The 21,992-nt window shown below is 39.0% G+C and overlaps 1 protein-coding gene across 1 annotated transcript; it reads left to right on the forward strand.

Moving 5' to 3' along the window:
- Positions 1-1,708: 1,708 nt before the first annotated feature.
- Positions 1,709-20,131, forward strand: LOC134873242 (uncharacterized). The gene is made up of 12 exons (XM_063896712.1): positions 1,709-1,784; positions 4,865-4,961; positions 5,084-5,416; positions 6,785-7,063; positions 7,142-7,267; positions 8,191-10,318; positions 10,811-10,814; positions 13,957-14,053; positions 14,176-14,517; positions 17,528-17,806; positions 17,885-18,010; positions 19,458-20,131. The coding sequence occupies exons 2-12, from the start codon at positions 4,874-4,876 to the stop codon at positions 20,129-20,131; spliced, it is 4,476 nt and encodes a 1,491-aa protein (XP_063752782.1). The 5' UTR covers positions 1,709-1,784; positions 4,865-4,873.
- The last annotated feature ends 1,861 nt before the right edge of the window (positions 20,132-21,992 follow it).

Here is a 21,992-nt window from a genome sequence, read left to right on the forward strand (position 1 = left end):
CATTAAGTATTTCATATCAATTTAAATCTTGCTATTTTATGAGTAAAATGTCAGCTCATACAGTACATATTATATTACATCTACATAAGGTCACAATAACATTAGTTTTATTTGTTAAAAATCAGTACACAACAACAACACCAGAAAACGAATTATTTAGATCTTTTGATGAGACCATTTAATGAGAAGATTCAGGGGTGTTTTAATCCACTCAAAGAGCTTGCTTAGATTGAACCCACAAACAGGTGTTGACTCTATAGTTGATACTTTGTCTATAGGGAGCTGTCCTGCTTTTCAAAGGTTCCTTCCATTTTGCTTTGGGACAATGATTTCATGTTTTTCTTTGATAAAACACATGGTTAGAGAGTGCAAGGTATACATGATCTGTTAGAAAACGTTTTAACTTTAAATTATAATTATTTTCTTTGTCATTTAGTAGCTCTTTATGAGGGCAGTTGTTTGTGAAGTTGACAGAACAAGTTTGTTTCCATGAGAACATCATCGATTTCATTAAAGAACTGGATAGACAACCTTTAGAAACCAGTTGGTCAAATTTTCTGATTTTACAACCATTTTCTCTTAATCATAGAATAACCATTTGGTGATCACAGATTGAACGGGACTTACATGCATGGTCTGCTTGTTGTTCTTTATAATTATTTGTGATATATCTGAAAAATGTACCAACATTTATTGTGAATGTCATGTTTTACATTTTAGAAATTCAACAATGGCCAAATCAGTTTCTGTCAGAACTTCCTGTTATTTCACTATTGATGTTAGTCTGTTCATTATTAGCGCTGTAGAGTAGATTTAAACAATCACACTCACTCAGTGGGACATATTTGGTCTAAACCCTGCTTGTTTTCAGATTTAGAAACGAATACCTTTCAGTGTGTGTACAACACAACCTGTGAGCACACACACTTGCAGAGCTGTATATAGGCGAGCTCACCCCAATGCTTGAAACCTGCATTACTGCTTGATATCACATAATAAAGCTTGCTTGAGTGTGAACACTTTGATTCTGAAAGTGTAACTTAACTGCTCTTAACTAATGTTCTTAATATTTTTCACTCAATAGATTTCAAATCTACATTCAAAGGTTATTTGGAAAGAGCTCTCCAGGCTTGGCAGTACAACAGCCTTTTATGCTTTTCTTTGCCATAAATTGTGTGTCACTTTGGACTGGATGAAATAGTTCAGGATAGTGCTTTTAACACACTTGAAATGTTCTCGCTTGCTTGGTTTGAAAACATAAAAAAAGCCATAATCTGTTCATTGGGGACAATAACATCAATGCTATTTTTCATTGCTGTTGCCGGCCACTGTGGCTAACGTGAACATACTACTACCCTGAGTGGAGTACAGTAGCCTACACCCTTTACGTTTGAATTGTAGTGTAGTAGAAGATTCAAAAAATGGAATTACTCAACTAAAGTAAGTATCTCAAAAGTATACTTAAGTAAAGTGAGCAAATGCTAAAAAAATAAATAAACATTCACATCACAAATAGCATTGATGTTATTGTTCCCAATGAACAGATTATGTCACATCACATGATTACCCTATATTTAGTGTTTTTTAAATTATAATTCCTGATAGTCTTGAGGTTTTACCAATTACATTGTGCCTTCTGCACTGTGCATTCAGCGTGTTGTGCAACGAGGCCTGGAACGTGAACGCATCTTAAGTTTATTATAGGTGACCGGAAGAGCAGACTCCGCCCCTCTGCCTCTGATATTTGGACTTGAATCTGACCTCAGAAACCTTCAGAAATACAGGTATGGAGATGTTTTTATTCATGTATCGTTATCGTGTGTTTGGCTTGGGCTCGATATAAACAATATATTTTATTTGTGATAAAAGAGGTCATCCTCCGTGTGGTCTTCTCAGTGCCAAGTGCCTTGGGAGTGGAACATGTACCAACGGAGTTCGTAGAAAATAATACAGATGTTATAATGGGTTCAATATCTATATTTCATCCCGGTCCCTACACCTCCTAAAATGCAGGATAGTTTGAGATTCAAATAGATTTATTTCTGTATTTTTCTGTTTATTTATCGCTAACATGAAAGTGAAACTAAACCCTCAAACACAAAGTGATAGTGTATTTACGGCCAAATTGTTCACTTTATTCAGTTTATATGATCGTATATAAGTACATATCACATAAGATACCTCAAGTTTAGGCATGGATTCACGCTCCAGCTGTGATTGCAGTTTTAAACGTGTACATGAGCAGCAGAGAGCGACACTGTGTGGAGGTTGATGAATTAATATCATTCATCTCAAGATTTAATGTGAAGAACGTTTCGCTATACTCGTATGGATGTATTTTCATGTTATGGTATTAGGGAAATATTGTACTTTTCACTGTACTTAAGCATTTGGTTAGTTCAGTTACTGTGTAGATTACAATTAAAGGTGAAAAGGTGATTATACGTTTCTGATAAAAATGTACAAATAACCAGTGTTGGAAGAAGAACTCAGATTAATTCATTTCAAAGCTTTATTGTCATGTGAACAGTGGCTACAGTGTAGATAGGGCAATAACAAACTCCTAGGCTCCTTCAACAACACTACTTTATATAGGACATAAAACCAATAAAAATAGAGAAAGAAAAACAGACAGAATATAAATAAAATAGTAAATAAAAATAGTGCAAAAAGAAGTATATACACGTAAATGGAATATGATGTATAAATAAATAAATGCAAGATGCAATGTAAAAAGTACAAATACGTTTGACCTCAAATATTTGATTCGTAAAACTCTTAATTTCTCAGTGTTACTCATGTAAAGGTACAAAATGATTAGCATCAAAATATACTCAAAGTACACAAAGTAAATCTACTCATTCTGCCCAGTGGCCCACTTCATTATACAAAAGTATTAATCAGAAAGTACTTGTTATGCAGAATTGATCTTCTCACAGTATTCAATAATTATGGTTTTAGTATTATCCTGTTTTATACATACAGTAACAACATTTTACAATTTTACACAGATACATTTGACCAAGTGTAGATAGTAGTATAGTATTGAATTACACTATCATCTGCATTTCATGTTTTCATAAGTAACGAGTGTAAAATAAATATAGTGAAGTAAAAAGGACAATATTTGCCTCTAAAATGTAGTGGAGTAGACATATAAAGTTGCATTTCATTGAAATACATAAGTAAAGCATAAATACAAAAAAAAGGTCACCACCTGCAGATAGGTAAGAGCCTCCCATTGGATAATTACTGCATGGGTGATTATGTTTCAGCTGGCAGCATGTTATGTAACCCTAACTGATGCAGTGAGTAGTTTCTCATTTGTTAAACAGTCATGTCAAAAGACATATCCTGTGGTCGTGGAAAATACGTGAATCTGTTTCAGAAGGGTCAAATTATGGGCATGCATCAAGCAGAGAAAACATCCAAGGAGATTGCTGAAACCACTGAAATAGGGATAAGAACTGTCCCACGCATTATTAAAAACTGGAAGGACAGTGGGGAAACGTTATCTTCCAGGACGGAATGTGGTCGGAAAAACCTCTTGAATGATCGTGATCGGCGATCACTTCAACGTTTGGTGAAATCAAATGGTAGAAAAACACCAAAAGAAGTCACGGCTATGTTTAATAGTGAAAGTAAGAACATTTCCACACACACAATGCGAAGGGAACTCAGGGGATTGGGACTAAACAGCTGTGTAGCCGTAAGAAAAGCAGCTGTCAGTGAGGCTTATCGGAAAAAACTACTTCAATTTGTTAGGGAGCATAAAGATTGGACTCTGGAGCAATGGAAGAAGGTCATGTGGTCTGATGAGTCCAGGTTTACGCTGTTCCACAGTGATGGGCGCATCAGGGTAAGAAGAGAGGTGTCTGAAGTGATGCACCCATCATGCTAGTGCCTACTGTACAAGCCTGTGGGGGCAGTGTTATGATCTGGGGTTGCTGCAGTTGGTCTGGTCTAGGTTCAGCAACGTTATGTGCCCAAAGAATGAGGTCAGCTGACTACCTGAATATACTGAATGACCAGGTTATTCCATCAATGGATTTTTTCTTCCTTGATGGCACGGGCATGTTCCAAGATGACAATGCCAAGATCCATCGGGTTCAGGTGAAGAGGGCATGAGACATCATTTTCACACATGGATTGGCCCCCACAGAGTCCAGACCTGAACCCGATTGAGAATCTTTGGGATGTGCTGGAAAAGACTTTGCGCAGTGGTCAGAATCTCCCGTCATTAATCCAAGATCTTGGCGAAAAATGAATCAAGACAGAAATAAATGTGACATTGCAGAAGCTTGTGGAATCGATGCCACAGAGAATGTGTGCCGTAATCAAAGTTAAAGGCGGTCCAACGAATATTAGAGTGTGTGCCCTTTTTTTTGGCCAGGCAGTGTATGAACAAAAAGTACAATACTTGATGAAACAAAATGAGCCCTGCTAATTGTATTAATTCATCGATAATTTCAATTTAATAGAAAATAATAATAAATAATAATTATTCTGAATAGTTTACAATGAGTATTTCTGGCTATATTTTTCTACTTATACTTTATTACATTTAATGACTAAACATTTTAAGCCAGGAAATACCGTGGTATTGCTTCTTTATATAATCTTCTAACATGGCCGCAATAACGTTCATGAATTAAAATATATAGTTTTTGCATATCTTTATCTACCTAAATTGGTATTACATGCACAAGCAGATAGACATACTATATGCATGCAAATATACATGCATACACTTCTCACATTGCACACACATGCACGTACGTTGCAGACATTCAGGCATGCATGCAAACACACACAGAAACACTTACTGTAAACATGTCATGGTTTTACTGCTTTTATGTTTCAGAGCTCCAGGATGCTTCATGTGTCTCTTAACTTCCAGTGTGGTGCCTTCACTGTCCTGCTTTCCCACACTACTGTCTTCCTCGCCCTGATACAATCATGTAAGTGAATCACATAGATCCCTGATACATGTTGTGCTGGAAATACAGTATGCCATAAATTATGTGTTTTGTGTATTCTGCTTTTACTGCCGGTAGTACAATCACAATATTTTTTGTTTTAGGTCATTCTATTGTGAGTGGTCCATCTCAGCCAATAGTGGCAATAGTTGGTGAGGACATCATTATGCCGTCCCAACTGATCCCGGTCATGGATGCCTTTGACATGACTGTGATGTGGGGCAGACCTGGCCTGGTCCCAGAGTTTTTCCTTACGTGGAGTGTGGGTGAGAGTATAAAACATCCATCCTACAAAGGAAGAATATCTCTGTTCACTGAGGAGCTGAGGCACGGAAACGTTTCACTGAAGCTCTCCAACGTGAAAAGATCTGATGAGGGGACATACAGATGCTTCCTTCCAGAGTTAGATGGATCCACTTATGTTAAGCTTGTTGTAGGTAAGTGAGCTTATTCGTTTTTTCACTCTAATTTATGATTTTCATTTGAACTAAGCAAGAATTTGGTTATTATATTCCCCTGGCATGCAACGCTAGGGAGACGACAACTAAATGGAAGTTTTAATCATTTCTTTCTTCTTCATGCCAAACGTATCATGGCTGTCTTTAAAACAAAACTGTCTTTAAAACGAAACATTTCTGTTAAAGTAGTTATTATATCATTTTGGACGGTTAATCGATTTTTATATGCCAACCTCAAAGTTTGCATCTCAAGAGCTCCCTTGACTAAAGCCATTGGTATTTTTCCACTGGATTTTCAAATATGGCCGAAAATAATATCTGTGGCAGACACGTATTTACGATACTTACACCTTAAGTTTAACAGGACATTCCGACATACAGTACCATTCAAACATTGGAAACACATTCTCATTTCATGTTTTTATTTATTTTAATATTGTTCTATGTCACCACTTTTATAACACTTGAATGCAAATGCAAGAAGTAAAATGCTAACGTTAGGCTATGCGTGATGGTCTTCAGTGCTCTCTTTTAGTTATGTGTTAGCAAACGCTGTTTTTAAGTCACATCATCTAAATAGACTGGAATTGCTAAAATGCTAACTCCTTTCAGGGTTCAGCACTCATTACCCAACTACTCTATTAAAGGAAATAAGAACAACATTAAAAGCTGATGGAAAAGATGTTCAATAATGTATGTGTATGAGGTTAGGTGATTTTACGCTACCTTTGTCCAGAGACGAATGATACTTCAGTGTTGTAGCTGTTAAGCTAGTTTGCCAGACAAGCTAACAATACCACTATTATAAAAGTTGAAGGGTAATTGCCAGAAGTAACAAAGCTAAAGTTAGTCTATAAACAAAATGCATTGCAGCCCCATAGCAGAACATCTCCAACGCTAAGCCAAAGATGTCTAATGTTCAGCTTGATGACTTTAACTAGTCTCATATAATCATTTGTTAGCCACCATGGTTTTCATAAAAAAACCCTTGAAGCTTCAGACATTAACAAGTGGGGTATTTAATGACGTATCTGTTTTGTCAAACCATGAACATCTTGTTGGCTTGTGTTACCACAGACCTTATTTTAGGCATCTAACCTAATTCAAAAAACAACTTACTTTGAAAAGAGGGAACACAGCAGTGCTGCAAATGCTAACTTCTGGTTTAAGACTCTAAGAGCTGATCAGTACTCTGCGTGTATGAAGTAAAGTAATACTTTGCTTACAGGAGAATTATTTTAAACCAATGCTGTAGCTAGTAGCCAGTGTTAGTTAGCCAGGCACGCTAACATTAGCATGTCTGCTCGATGACCCTCTTTCAAAAACGTTGAAATCCTCCTTCTTTAGGTGCCGTCTCCTTGCCTGTTGTCAACGTGACTAAAACCATGCGTGAAGTGGTTCTACAGTGTGAGTCTGAAGGCTGGTATCCACAGCCTGAGGTGTTGTGGCTGGACGCTGAGGGAAAGCTCCTCTCTGCTGGACCTACAGAGACGCTCAGGGGTCCTGAGGCCCTCTACACCGTCAGCAGCAGAGTGACTGTGGAGAAGAGACTCAGCAACATTTTCACCTGTAGAGTCCAACAGCGGGACATCAACCAGAGCAGGGAGACACACGTCCATGTTCCAGGTTATTAAAGTTTATGTATTTCAGATGTGATCATTTACAGATCTTATATAACTCATAATCTGTGGTTTACTATTTCAGATGATTTCTTCATGGTCCCAAGTTCTCCTGGTTCCCAACATATTATTATTGGTTCTGTTATTGGCTCTGTGCTGGCAATTCTTGCCATTGGCCTTGTTGTTTGGAAATGGAGACAAAAGAAATTCAGTAAGTAACAACCACATTTCCCTTCTTTCTTAATGTTTAATATACTGCTGATGCTCTTCGATGAAGTAGTTTTGTTAAAAACTGCACTTGTAACCGAGGATAAACGGATTAGAATTATGTGGACAGAGGTCACTGTGAGTTTGTTTTATTATTATCTTTTTTTCAGATTTTCTGGTTCATACAATCATTGACATTACATATAAATATGCTCTTTCAGCCTTCTGTAGTTTTACAGAAATTAATTATAATAATAATTCCAAAGATATGTGTAAAATCTCTACATTGCTGCTTCAGATTAAAGACAGGGCTGCCCCTCTCTCACTGTAAAAATGAACGAGGACTGTGAAAACGACACTGTGCATGCACAGAATATTGTTTTTATTCAATGTGTACGGCAAAAAAATAATCACAAGTGGGATAGAGCGTTTGCAGCCCCATTGAAACATCTCATAATTCAGAGCTGATTGGCTGTAAGTGTGTGTGCTGCGAAAAGTGTAGTTATGATTAGGAGGTGAGAGAGCTTAGATTACATCAGCCCGCGTTAAATGATACAACAATTAAATGAAAGAAATTGATCATCTAATGGTGCTTTGGTGACTGAAAGTATATTTTATGTCATATTTGTTGTTGATTGTGTGTATTTTGCCTATAGTCCTGCTGGTTCGATTGATTAGCCGTTTTTTTCGGTTTAAAACTATCATGGACAATGTGAATCCACTCCTCCACAGTAGGTTCTCCTGGGTTTAATTTACTTTAACTAAAATAAATAATTTGTAAGTCAAAAACTCACAGCATGTCAGGAATACAAAGTATTATTGAAGAAGGTTGAAGCAATTTATATCAAATTGTCATTTTAAGGATGAAATATTCCTTAATATGCAATTAAACTTTGATCAGTTTCTCCTGCTTCTCTATTCAAACAGAAAACAAGAGGGGGAGCCCTGAAGACGGACTGGAACAGACACAGGAAGAAAAGACGGTCACATCTACAAGTGATAACACAGGATTTCAGGTCGTAATGGAAGCAGAAGGAGAACGTGCTCCACTTTTGGCGGGAAGAGAAGAAGATCATGTGGGCAACAGAGGAGGGGAGGAGATCAAATCTGAAAGTGAACATAAAGATAACACACCCCAAAATCAGTGCGTGACAAAACCACACATGGACAGGACAGAAGGAGGCAAGGCAGCAACATCTGTAAATCATGAACAAGTACCTTTTGTTCCTAAAGAAGGAGGAACAGACACAAATCAGGACATGATAGGAGGACAAGGGAAAAGTGACGCAGCCAAAGGTGAAGGAGGGCAGACAATAGTAAAAGACAACGTAGAATCAGGACTTCCGCTGGTTAATACAGAAGGAGAGAAAGAGCAGCAACAAAATGTCCATCATGATCAGGAGGTACAGGAAGTAGAAGAGAAACACCAAGGGATGATGACCTTTGAAGGAAATTCAGATATTCCGTCAAAGACAGCAAAGAAAAAGAACAAACGCAAGACAGCAAAAAAAGGAGGTTCTGAACAGAGGAAGCAACAGGAGAACTGGAGTGAACCAATGCCACCAGAGGCAGAGAGAACCAGAGTGGAGAATCAATCTGAGATACAGAATGGAGGAGAAACAGAGAAAAAGGAGACAGTGTTTACCTTTAGAATGGGCAACCAACATGTTTTTGAAGACAGAAGACTGAAGGGAGGCGAAGCAGAAGAGGATGAGAAAGAAGCACATCAAAAGGGAAACCAGAGCAACATTCACAGTTCATCCGAAATGAGAGTAGAAAACCAAAGGGTGGAAGATGAACCGAAAGTAGAGAATAAGAGGACAGTTCAAGAGACGCAGAACAGAAAAGACGCAGAGAAGGAGAAGATACCACTAAAAACACCAGAAGAAGTCAAACTAACAAGAGATTCCAGCAAACAAGAGGCAGGTCATGAGGAGAAGAAAGGTAAGGACGAGAGGGGAAACCAGAGGAACGTCAGGAGAATGACAGAAAGGGAAGCTGAGAACAAAAAGGAACCAATCGATAAGAAAGTGGAGGACACGGAAGAAAAGGTCTGTCCATCAGTCAGTAGGGAAGTAACACATAAGCCAGAATTCCAAATAAATCAACTAAAAAGCGGACATCAACAGGACACATCTGTGATGAATCTGGATGAAACCAAAGAGGAGCAAGGACTATCCAAAAAGTGTCAAGAGAGACAAACAGAGGGGTTACAGACTGACAACAGAGCTGACAAGAAGAGACAAGAGGCCCAGCAGCAGGCAGCGCAACAAGTAGATGAGGATAAGAAAGGAATAGATGAGAGGGGAAACCAGAGGAACGTCAGGAGAACGACAGAAAGAAAAGCAGGGAGCCAACATGACAAGAACAGGACAGAGGAAACGCAGGTGGGTGAATCAGTCAGGAGAAAAGTATCAGAAAATCTAAATGTCAAAGGGAATCAAGGAACAGCAGAGAGACAAAACTGTAATCGTCCAGAGGACAGTGAGCTCCAGGCAGGGAATCTACAGGAGGACACATCTCTGATGAACCAGGAAGAAAACAAACAGCAACCAGAGCATCTCACCAAGAGGAGGGAGTGGGAAAAAAGACGGAAGGGTTTTCAGAGCGACAAAGGAGCTGACTTCAATGAAACTCCAGAAAACAAAAAGATCAGAGGGGAGGTCCAGCAGCAGGCGGGGGGACAAATGGACCAAATGGAAGGAATCAGAGAGCAGATAGAGGATAACACCAACACAGGGAGAGAAGTTCAAGGTCAGGAAGAACAGCATGTGCAGCTGATGGAGAATGATGGAAGAAAACAATTAATAGCCAAAAGAAGACTAAAACAGCAACATAAAGAAGAGAAAAAGCCTCAGGTGCATCAGAGACATACTTTCCAGAAGAAGAATCATGAGGCAGAAGGCAGTGATCAGACACAGGATATTTCCCAAAAGCTGAAATATGAAGAAACACTTATGGAAGTGAATACATCACAGGATCAAGCAGCTCAAGAAGGCCAAGATGTGGTGATGGACTCTCAGGAAGGAGACGAAGATATGGAAGATGAAGACTTGTGAAGCTTTTGACAAACAGTGAATAAGAAGCAGAGATAACGTTCAATCAGAATTGGTTTTAATTGGGTTTACACATGAGTTTGCTTTGCTATGTGATGCATACAAAGAGTGTGTGTGTGTGTGTGTGTGTGTGTGTGTGTGTGTGTGTGTGTGTGTGTGTGTGTGTGTGTGTGTGTGTGTGTGTGTGTGTGGTGGTGGTGGTGGTGGTGGGGGGGGGGGGTGGGCGGGGTTTGTCAGGACACCGGTGTATGAAGAGAGAGTGTTTGTGTACCATAAATTAAAAACGTAAACCATCCTAATTATCAGTTAAGTTGTCTTATTTTGAGTCAGGTTTAACAGGGGAAACATTGCAAACAAAGACCACAGTGCAAACAGCATCAGCAGTAAAATGGAAAACACACATTACTGCAGAATCAATATCATATTTAAACACTTTTACTACACAACTTTACTTTACTTTACACATCTTTATTTTGCTTCCATGCCTTTAGTTCAGTAAGGTTTTAAATCCAACATCTAAATATGGTATTTTCACACTGTGGTACTAGTTTGTTTTCCTGCTGTAAAAGATTTGAATACTTCTATCTCCAGTCTTTGTCTGGGTTCTTTGTCTTCATATTTCGCACACTGGAGATTCACGAGAAGTCAAACTTTGCCCTGTTGTAAATAAAAACCTAGGCTTTTATAACAGCTTATAAAAGACAGAGTGGTTGACACATGGTAGAGGTGGGAGGAGTACTCAGATCTTGAGTAAAGTAGAAGTACCAGAGTGTAGGAATACTCTGTCACATTAAAAGTCCTGCATTCTAAATGTTCCTCCAGTGAAAGTAGAAAGTACTCTCATCTAAATGTACTTAAAGTAGCGACAGTAAAAGTAGTCATTGTTTGATTGGTCCATTTCAGAATAATATCTCTGATATGTTTTATAGTTATTGATCATTAAAGTGTTCTCAGAGCTGGTAAAGGTGCAGCTAGTTTGAATGGCTTTGTATACTGCAGGGTAGCTGCTGGATTTACTGCAGGTGAACTAAAGTCTGATTTAAGGGCTGATTATATTTACCATCATTAATCCAGATCTGTAAAGGAACTAAAGGGATTTAATAAATGTAGTTGAGTAAAAGTACATGATTTACCTCTGAATTGTAGTGGGGTAGAAGTAGCATGAAATGGAAATACTCAAGCAAAGTACAAGTATCTCTAAATTGTACTGAAGTACAGTACTTCATTCAGAACATCCTGAAATGTGATTTTTTTACATTCACATCACATGATTACCCTATATTTAGTGTTTTTTAAATTATAATTCCTGATAGTCTTGAGGTTTTACCAATTACATTGTGCCTTCTGCACTGTGCATTCAGCGTGTTGTGCAACGAGGCCTGGAACGTGAACGCATCTTAAGTTTATTATAGGTGACCGGAAGAGCAGACTCCGCCCCTCTGCCTCTGATATTTGGACTTGAATCTGACCTCAGAAACCTTCAGAAATACAGGTATGGAGATGTTTTAATTCATGTATCGTTATCGTGTGTTTGGTTTGGGCTCGATATAAACAATATATTTTATTTGTGATAAAAGAGGTCATCCTCCGTGTGGTCTTCTCAGTGCCAAGTGCCTTGGGAGTGGAACATGTACCAACGGAGTTCGTAGAAAATAATACAGATGTTATAATGGGTTCAATATCTATATTTCATCCCGGTCCCTACACCTCCTAAAATGCAGGATAGTTTGAGATTCAAATAGATTTATTTCTGTATTTTTCTGTTTATTTATCGCTAACATGAAAGTGAAACTAAACCTCAAACACAAAGTGATAGTGTATTTACGGCCAAATTGTTCACTTTATTCAGTTTATATGATCGTATATAAGTACATATCACATAAGATACCTCAAGTTTAGGCATGGATTCACGCTCCAGCTGTGATTGCAGTTTTAAACGTGTGCGTTCATCAGCATGTATGTTAATGAGCAGCAGAGAGCGACACTGTGTGGAGGTTGATGAATTAATATCATTCATCTCAAGATTTAATGTGAAGAACGTTTAGCTATACTCGTATGGATGTATTTTCATGTTATGGTATTGGGGAAATATTGTACTTTTCACTGTGCATTTGGTAAGTAAATTCAAATTAACGGCGAATAAAAGATGATTTATTGTTTAAAGTTTATGATCAAAATTGACAAATAACCAATGTTGGAAGAAGAAATTAAATTCAAAGCGTATTGTCGTGTGCACAGTGTCTACAGTGTAGATAGGGAAATGCAAATTAAGTCCCATGCTCCTCCAACAATGCTACATTATACAGCTCCGCAAAGAATGATGACACCACTCCAAATGTTTGTTAAATCTTTATCTCTACATGTATGGCAGCCATTCCAGTGTCTGTTGAACTCCAACACAGAGATAAGTGTCACTAGTTTATAGAATACAATAATACAAACAAATCCTTTAATTCAAGGACATACCTTTAAATAATAAAACAAGAGAAAATGATAATGCTGAAGTGGTCTCTATATAGGACATAAAACAAATAAAACCAATAAAATAGTTTTTAAAAAACTGACAAAATAAAATATAAACAGTTTAAAAAGAAGTCTACACGTAAATGGAATATGATGTAAAAATAAATAAATGTAAGATGCAATGTACTTGAGTAAAAATTAAAATTACAAAGTAGGTACAAATACTTTGGACCTAAAATACTTTATTAGTAAAATCAAAATGTTACTCATGTAAAAGTACAAAAGTATTAGCATCAAAATATACATAAAGAACCAAAAGTAAACACACTCATTCTGCACAATGGCCCACTTCATTATAAGAAAGTACTATGCAGCATTGATCTTTAAACGTAGTTCCATTATGGTTATTATATTATATAAAAGCATTGTACAGTTGTAGACGGATAATATTGACCAAGTGTAGATAGTAGTATAGCATTGAATTAAACCATCATCTGCGTATCATGTTTTCATAAGTAACGAGTGTAAAATAAATATAGTGAAGTAAAAAGGACAATATTTGGCTCTCAAATGTAGTGGAGTAGACGTATAAAGTTGCATTTAATTGAAATACATTAATCAAGTACAAATATGTCCAAAAAGTATGATACATATAAAATGACGATGATAAAATGAGCCTCGCTAATTATATTAATGCATCATTCATAATCATTTAATAGAAAATAACAAAAATGTGTGCCTATATGTTTCTACTTCTACTTTAGAATGGTTACTAACTAAACATTTTAATGCAGGAAATACCGTGGTATTGCTTCTTTATATCTAATCTTCTAACACGGTTGCATGTTTAAAAATTATTTTTGGTTTGCCCAAAAATAACGTGCATGAATTTAATATATAGTTTTAAACGATCAACTCAAATAAATCATAGTATACTGTGCATCTACATAACTTGGAGGTGTGTAAATAATTTAAAACATACATATCTTTATCTACCTAAATTGGTATTACATGCACATGCAGATAGACATACTATATACATGCAGATATACATGCATACACTTCTCACATTGCACACACATGCACGTACGTTGCAGACATTCAGGCATGCATGCAAACACACACAGAAACACTTACTGTAAACATGTCATGGTTTTACTGCTTTATGTTTCAGAGCTCCAGGATGCTTCATGTGTCTCTTAACTTCCAGTGTGGTGCCTTCACTGTCCTGCTTTCCCACACTACTGTCTTCCTCGCCCTGATACAATCATGTAAGTGAATCACATAGACCCCTGCTACATGTTGTGCTGGAAATACAGTATGCCATAAATTATGTTTTTTGTGTATTCTGCTTTTACTGCCGGTAGTACAATCACAATATTTTTTGTTTTAGGTCATTCTCTTGTGAGTGGTCCATCTCAGCCAATAGTGGCAATAGTTGGTGAGGACATCATTATGCCGTCCCAACTGATCCCGGTCATGGATGCCTTTCCTGTGACTGTGGAGTGGTCGAGACCTGACCTGGACCCAAAGTTTGTCTTCAGGTGGCGTAACGGTGTGGAAATGGAGAGTAGAAAACATCCATTCTACAAAGGAAGAACATCTCTGTTCACTGAGGAGCTGAGGCACGGAAACGTTTCACTGAAGCTCTCCAACGTGAAAACATCTGATGAGGGGACATACAGATGCTTCCTTCCAGAGTTAGATGGATCCACTAATGTTAAGCTTGTTGTAGGTAAGTGAGCATATTTCCTCTTTTTTATGCTTGTTTTATATCTTGATAGAGCATGGATTGGTTGTTATTATTCCCTGTCATGCAACAACATAGTTTTGATTATCTCTGTTAAGAGTTAAAAGTTAGCATTGCATGGTCTCCCTTGACAAAAGCCAACAGAATTTTTCGGATTATTACAGAAAATAAGATCTGTGGGAAAAAACACATTTATGATACTTACACCTTTTATTCAGCAGGGTTATCTGTACACCACTTTTATAATAGTTGTGTTAAGCATTAAACGCAATTGATATGGATAAGAAAGCTAACGTTAGGTTATAAACTATGTCCCAGCCGCATGGCAGCGCATCAACACCGCTAAGCTAAAGGCAGCTAATGTTCGGTGTGATGATGTTTAGTAGTCTCTTTAGTCACTTGTCCCTAAAAGTTCTTTTTAAGATGCATAGAAGCCTCAGACAGTCATGAGTGGGGTATTTTAGGTCGTAAAACACACTTTGAAAATCTTTTAGGCTTGTTTTACCACCAGACCTTTCTTTAGGCATCCAAACAAAAACTCATTCAAAAACACACTTTAAGACGAGAGCACATGCACGTGCTAGAGTTAGCTTTTAGGACTCCTACTTAACAGGTGTTCAGAAATGTTTCTACACCGCTGTATGTGTATAAAGTTAGTTAATGTTAGGCTTACACTGTGTAGAGAATCATTTAAACAGTAACGACTGGCTCGAAAGCCGCAACACAATGAGGGGCAAACACAAGTTTATAGTCAATTAACAAAAGAGTTTATTGGGATAACACAAAGAAAATGCCACAGCCACATGCCACGTGGAGGAAGGAAGAGAAAGAGGGAGACTGCAGCCTTCCTCAGGCCTTTTATGCAGGCCTTGGTTAGTGGATGGAGGATCACCTGAGGGAGAGGCTGAAACTGCAGGGAGAAAATCAGGGAAGGGGGGAGACACACACAAACAGACATACTGGCACGTAACACCCCCTCCCTTAAGATGACAGCCACACAGGTGTCATCCTAAGGAACACGTGACAGGGCGTCTGCCACAGTGTTGTCCAACCCCTTTTTGTGGGGGATTCTTTAAATTAAAACTTTGGGCCATAAGGGCCCAACGCAGAGTGGATCACAACATCGTCAAGGTAAACCTCACAGTCTGCCACTTTGTGAGCCAGGACATACTCATCAGCTAGCTCAGCTGCCCCCTCCTAAGAAACTCTCTGTGCACTCAGAAATGTGGCTACCATCTCGGAGACACAATTTCTGAACTCTTCTAAAAGAATTGAAGTTTTTCTTTGGTTTCAACCTCAGAGAGGAACACCACCTATTAAACAAGACTTCCTTTTCCCTGGAAAACTCAGCAAAAGTCTGTTTCTCGCCTTTGCGACAGCTCCTAAAGCGCTGCCTGTAGGCCTCTGGGACCAACTCATATGCACGCAAGATGGCTGCCTTAGTGACTTTGTAGTCAGAACACTGAGCCAGTGTCAATGAGGAATACCCCCCCTGTGCTTTCCCTGTCAGTAAATATTGTAACAGTAGTGTCCAAACCTCTTTAGGCCAACCCAAGGTACTGGCTACCCGCTCAAAATGGGCAAAATCACGTTTCAACATCCTTTTCTGAGAAATTAGGCACTAACTTACTGTTCTTATTTATATCAAATTAGGGAGGAAAGGGAGGAGCTGCACCAGAGTCAGGTTTAGTCTTAAACCTAACTTCCAACTCCTTCATTCTCTCCTTGTGTACTAACCTCAACCTTTCCATTTCCAACCCTCTCATGTCTACTCTTTCCTTTGCCTCTAGCTCAAGCTGCTTTATTTTAAACTGAAATTCTAGCTCACGTAGATGCAGCGATTGCTCAGGTTGAGTGTGCTCTGTTTTCCTACCATAGAGTTTCCGATGTTCATCAGAGCCTTTGGGTTACACTCCTTGCTCACTGAGAACAGAGTCTATCTGGAGTCTTATGTCATCCTTACGAGCAGTTGAACCCACAGAAATATTTAAATGCTCTGCCACCGACAATAGCTGAGCCTTGGTGCAATATGCAAGCTACTTTGTGGTAAGAGCCTCACAAAAGTCTTTCAAGTCAAAATCCATAATGACCTTAAAAGGTAACTGACTGTAAGATTCCTAACTAAGTAACTTTTTACTGAATGAGCAGTAAGCTCCAGTAACACTACCACACAGCTAAGTGCTACAACACATAGTAGTTAACCTACACAATGTCACACTCTCACACAGCTTAGTGCTACAATACACAATGGTTAACCTACACTACCACACAGATAAATGCTCTAACTCCTGACTCCACGTTACCACCAAAAATGTGTTGCCAGGACATTACCTGGTTACCTCTCTGCATACATACAAAAAGAAAATACATTTTTATCTAACTTGACCTCCACTAGTCTTCGTCGGCTTTCCTGGGCACACCAGGGGCCAGGGTTACCGCTCAGAAAATAAAAAAGTGGTGCTGGTCTCTCCAGCAACCGCAGGCTATATAAACCAGGCAAGTCCAAAAAACGAAATGGTCTACATGTGGAAACATTAGCACAAACCTGCTACACAATTGAAGCAAAATGCTAGGGGTATAAGAAAGACAAACAAATGAGGAACTCACCAACTCCAAAACGAGCTACGGACGAGCCCCCATTATGTTACGACTGGCTCGAAGCCGCAACACAATGAGGGGCAAACACAAGTTTATAGTCAATTAACAAAAGACTTTATTGAGATAACACAGCCACAGCCACATGCCACGTGGAGGGGGGGAGAGGAAGAGGGAGACGGCAGCCTTCCTCAGGCCTTGGTTAGTGGATGGAGATCACCTGAGGGAGAGGCTGCACCTGCAGGGAGACAATCGGGGAAGGGGGGAGACACACACAAACACACACAAACTGGCACGTAACACAGTGCTGTAGTCCGTAAGCTAGTTAGCCAGGCATGCTAACATTAGCATGTCTGCTCGATGACCCTCTTTTAAAAACGTTGAAATCCTCCTTCTTTAGGTGCCGTCTCCTTGCCTGTTGTCAACGTGACTAAAACCATGGGTGAAGTGGTTCTACAGTGTGAGTCTGAAGGCTGGTATCCACAGCCTGAGGTGTTGTGGCTGGACGCTGAGGGAAAGCTCCTCTCTGCTGGACCTACAGAGACGCTCAGGGGTCCTGAGGCCCTCTACACCGTCAGCAGCAGAGTGACTGTGGAGAAGAGACTCAGCAACATTTTCACCTGTAGAGTCCAACAGCGGGACATCAACCAGAGCAGGGAGACACACGTCCATGTTCCAGGTTATTAAAGTTTATGTATTTCAGATGTGATCATTTACAGATCTTATATAACTCATAATCTGTGGTTTACTATTTCAGATGATTTCTTCATGGTCCCAAGTTCTCCTGGTTCCCAACATATTATTATTGGTTCTGTTATTGGCTCTGTGCTGGCAATTCTTGCCATTGGCCTTGTTGTTTGGAAATGGAGACAAAAGAAATTCAGTAAGTAACAACCACATTTCCCTTCTTTCTTAATGTTTAACATAATGCTGATGCTCTTTGATGAAGTCCACTTTAATTAAATGTTCGATGTCAACAGATTTCCCTTAACTGTATTACGTTAGTTAAGAGCCTTACTATCAAGTTTTAATACATAATATTAGTTTTAACTTAACATTATTGCTCTCAACTAACCTCATACAGTTATGTGAAATTGTTGACATAATCCATTTAGATAAAGTCAACGGTTCAGTTTTTCCAGTGTAATTGGTATACCTCTGGGCCAGCAATAGCTGTGCCTAGAGGCCTTCTCTTTTAGGGTTGTTTGTTAGTCCATTGCTCATGGATGCGATATCTCAAGGTTAGGAATTTCTCCAAACTTGGCCTAAATGCCACTTGGACTTGCGAATGAAATTTTCTGGTGAAATGTCTCAGTGATTTGACAAAATATGTATTTCATCATAACCCAAACAGACAATTATTTCACACAAAATCTAATAAGATGTTTAATTCAGTGATAACATATACAGACAAGAAGGTGAACTGCATCGGGGGGAATATAATGAAAAGGTGCAAATTCCAGTTTTAGGATTTTCATTCCATTGCCTTGTTTTAAAGAATCAGAATTAAAATTATTTTTTCGTCCCACATGTTACGGAACCCGTAAAGGGACATGGGGAAATAAAAAAAAAGTTAAATGTTACTCGTGCGCACGCGAAAGTTTCTCGTCGTCAATGAACTCAACTACGTGATCCAAAGTGGTGTAGTTCTTGCGCCCAGAAAGACCACACGACTTCAGAATTTGTTTTAAATGTCTCTGAGACACAAAATAACGGTGACGACTTGCAAGTAAAGTAACTATGTCTTTATGATGAAGTCCCAGGTCAAAATACAGCTTAACTCATTCTTGAACTGTCATACTGTCATCCATAAAGAAACACAATCCGAAATGCAGGTCCTATCTCATGCAATTTTTTGTTCCAACACCCTGAGAAAATACTTTCTCGTGATCACGCAAATCAAGTTACGAAACACAAGCTTACACTATACAGTTATACTGTTCAGAGAGGACTGCTTATGTTTGTGTAGCCCTGGTCTTCCTGAGTTACAAAAAATCCATATGGGTTTATGCATCGATCATTTTCTGGATTTATCAGCAAGAGAAACTTTCGCGTGAGCACGGGAAACATTTTTTAATTTTTTAATTTCCCCATGTCCCTTTACGGGTTCCGTAGAATGTAAATGTGACAGTGCAGATGAAAGGCAAAATAAAATAAGTAGGCTATCGTATTACATTACAGTTCAAGTTCAGCATTTCAGGACATTTATTTTCATTCCATAAACACCTGTAACATTTGTCTTATTTTGGACAGGATTAATAATCTCTGACAGCATTTAGTGTTTTTACTCAAGATACAATCCAGTTTCTCCTGCTTCTCTATTCAAACAGAAAACAAGAGGGGGAGCCCTGAAGACGGACAGGAACAGACACAGGAAGAAAAGACGGTCACATCTACAAGTGATAACACAGGATTTCAGGTCGTAATGGAAGCAGAAGGAGAACGTGCTCCACTTTTGGCGGGAAGAGAAGAAGATCATGTGGGCAACAGAGGAGGGGAGGAGATCAAATCTGAAAGTGAACATAAAGATAACACACCCCAAAATCAGTGCGTGACAAAACCAGACATGGACAGGACAGAAGGAGGCAAGGCAGCAACATCTGTAAATCATGAACAAGTATCTTTTGTTCCTAAAGAAGGAGGAACAGACACAAATCAGGACATGATAGGAGGACAATGGAAAAGTGACGCAGCCAAAGGTGAAGGAGGGCAGACAATAGTAAAAGACAACGTAGAATCAGGACTTCCACTGGTTAATACAGAAGGAGAGAAAGAGCAGCAACAAAATGTCCATCATGATCAGGAGGTACAGGAAGTAGAAGAGAAACACCAAGGGATGATGACCTTTGAAGGAAATTCAGATATTCCGTCAAAGACAGCAAGAAAAGAACAACGCAAGACAGCAAAAAAGGAGGTTCTGAACAGAGGAAGCAACAGGAGAACTGGAGTGAACCAATGCCACCAGAGGCAGAGAGAACCAGAGTGGAGAATCAATCTGAGATAGAGAATGGAGGAGAAACAGAGAAAAAGGAGACAGTGTTTACCTTTAGAATGGGCAACCAACATGTTTTTGAAGACAGAAGACTGAAGGGAGGCGAAGCAGAAGAGGATGAGAAAGAAGCACATCAAAAGGGAAACCAGAGCAACATTCATAGTTCATCCGAAATGAGAGTAGAAAACCAAAGGGTGGAAGATGAACCGAAAGTAGAGAATAAGAGGACAGTTCAAGAGACGCAGAACAGAAAAGACGCAGAGAAGGAGAAGATACCACTAAAAACACCAGAAGAAGTCAAACTAACAAGAGATTCCAGCAAACAAGAGGCAGGTCATGAGGAGAAGAAAGGTAAGGACGAGAGGGGAAACCAGAGGAACGTCAGGAGAATGACAGAAAGGGAAGCTGAGAACAAAAAGGAACCAATCGATAAGAAAGTGGAGGACACGGAAGAAAAGGTCTGTCCATCAGTCAGTAGGGAAGTAACACATAAGCCAGAATTCCAAATAAATCAACTAAAAAGCGGACATCAACAGGACACATCTGTGATGAATCTGGATGAAACCAAAGAGGAGCAAGGACTATCTAAAAAGTGTCAAGAGAGACAAACAGAGGGGTTACAGACTGACAGAGCTGACAAGAAGAGACAAGAGGCCCAGCAGCAGGCAGCGCAACAAGTAGACGAGGATAAGAAAGGAATAGATGAGAGGGGAAACCAGAGGAACGTCAGGAGAACGACAGAAAGAAAAGCAGGGAGCCAACATGACAAGAACCGGACAGAGGAAAAGCAGGTGGGTGAATCAGTCAGTAGAAAAGTATCAGAAAATCAAAATGTCAAAATGAATCAAGGAACAGCAGAGAGACAAAACTGTAACCGTCCAGAGGACAGTGAGCTCCAGGCAGGGAATCTACAGGAGGACACATCTCTGATGAACCAGGAAGAAAACAAACAGCAACCAGAGCATCTCACCAAGAGGAGGGAAGTGGAAAAAAGACGAAGGGTTTGCAGAGCGACAAAGGAGCTGACTTCAATGAAACTCCAGAAAACAAAAAGATCAGAGGGGAGGTCCAGCAGCAGGCGGGGGGACAAATGGACCTAATGGAAGGAATCAGAGAGCAGATAGAGGATAACACCAACACAGGGAGAGAGTTCAGGGTCAGGAAGAACAGCATGTGCAGCTGATGGAGAATGATGGAAGAAAACAATTAATAGCCAAAAGAAGACTAAAACAGCAACATAAAGAAGAGAAAAAGCCTCAGGTGCATCAGAAACATACTTTCCAGAAGAAGAATCATGAGGCAGAAGGCAGTGATCAGACACAGGATATTTCCCAAAAGCTGAAATATGAAGAAACACTTATGGAAGTGAATACATCACAGGATCAAGCAGCTCAAGAAGGCCAAGATGTGGTGATGGACTCTCAGGAAGGAGACGAAGATATGGAAGATGAAGACTTGTGAAGCTTTTGACAACCAGTGAATAACTGAACACTGCACTGAATATATTCAACCATATTCAGCTAAGCTATTTAGAGGCAAATGTAAAGTGTTATCCTTCTGTAAGATCTGTAGGATCAAAGTACAAAAAGCAACAGACTAAAGATGCACCAATATCATTTTATGCCACTGTATCTGTATCAAAAACAGAGTTATGCGTTAGTGTGTGAATTGCTGTGAAATATAAATGTGGATTGTTGAGATTATTTTTTACGCTGTTGGTTAATATGTTATTATACACTGAAAAAAATGGTGAGTATTAATTACTTGGGAAAACCTAGGAAAGTTTTTGCACTTAGAAATTGTAAGTAAATTCTACAAGGCAATCATCAAGTAAATTTTACTTGCAGATATAAGTTTCTTCTACTAGCAAATC

Source organism: Eleginops maclovinus, chromosome 12 (genome assembly GCF_036324505.1).
Source record: "Eleginops maclovinus isolate JMC-PN-2008 ecotype Puerto Natales chromosome 12, JC_Emac_rtc_rv5, whole genome shotgun sequence".
Taxonomy (NCBI): domain Eukaryota; kingdom Metazoa; phylum Chordata; class Actinopteri; order Perciformes; family Eleginopidae; genus Eleginops; species Eleginops maclovinus.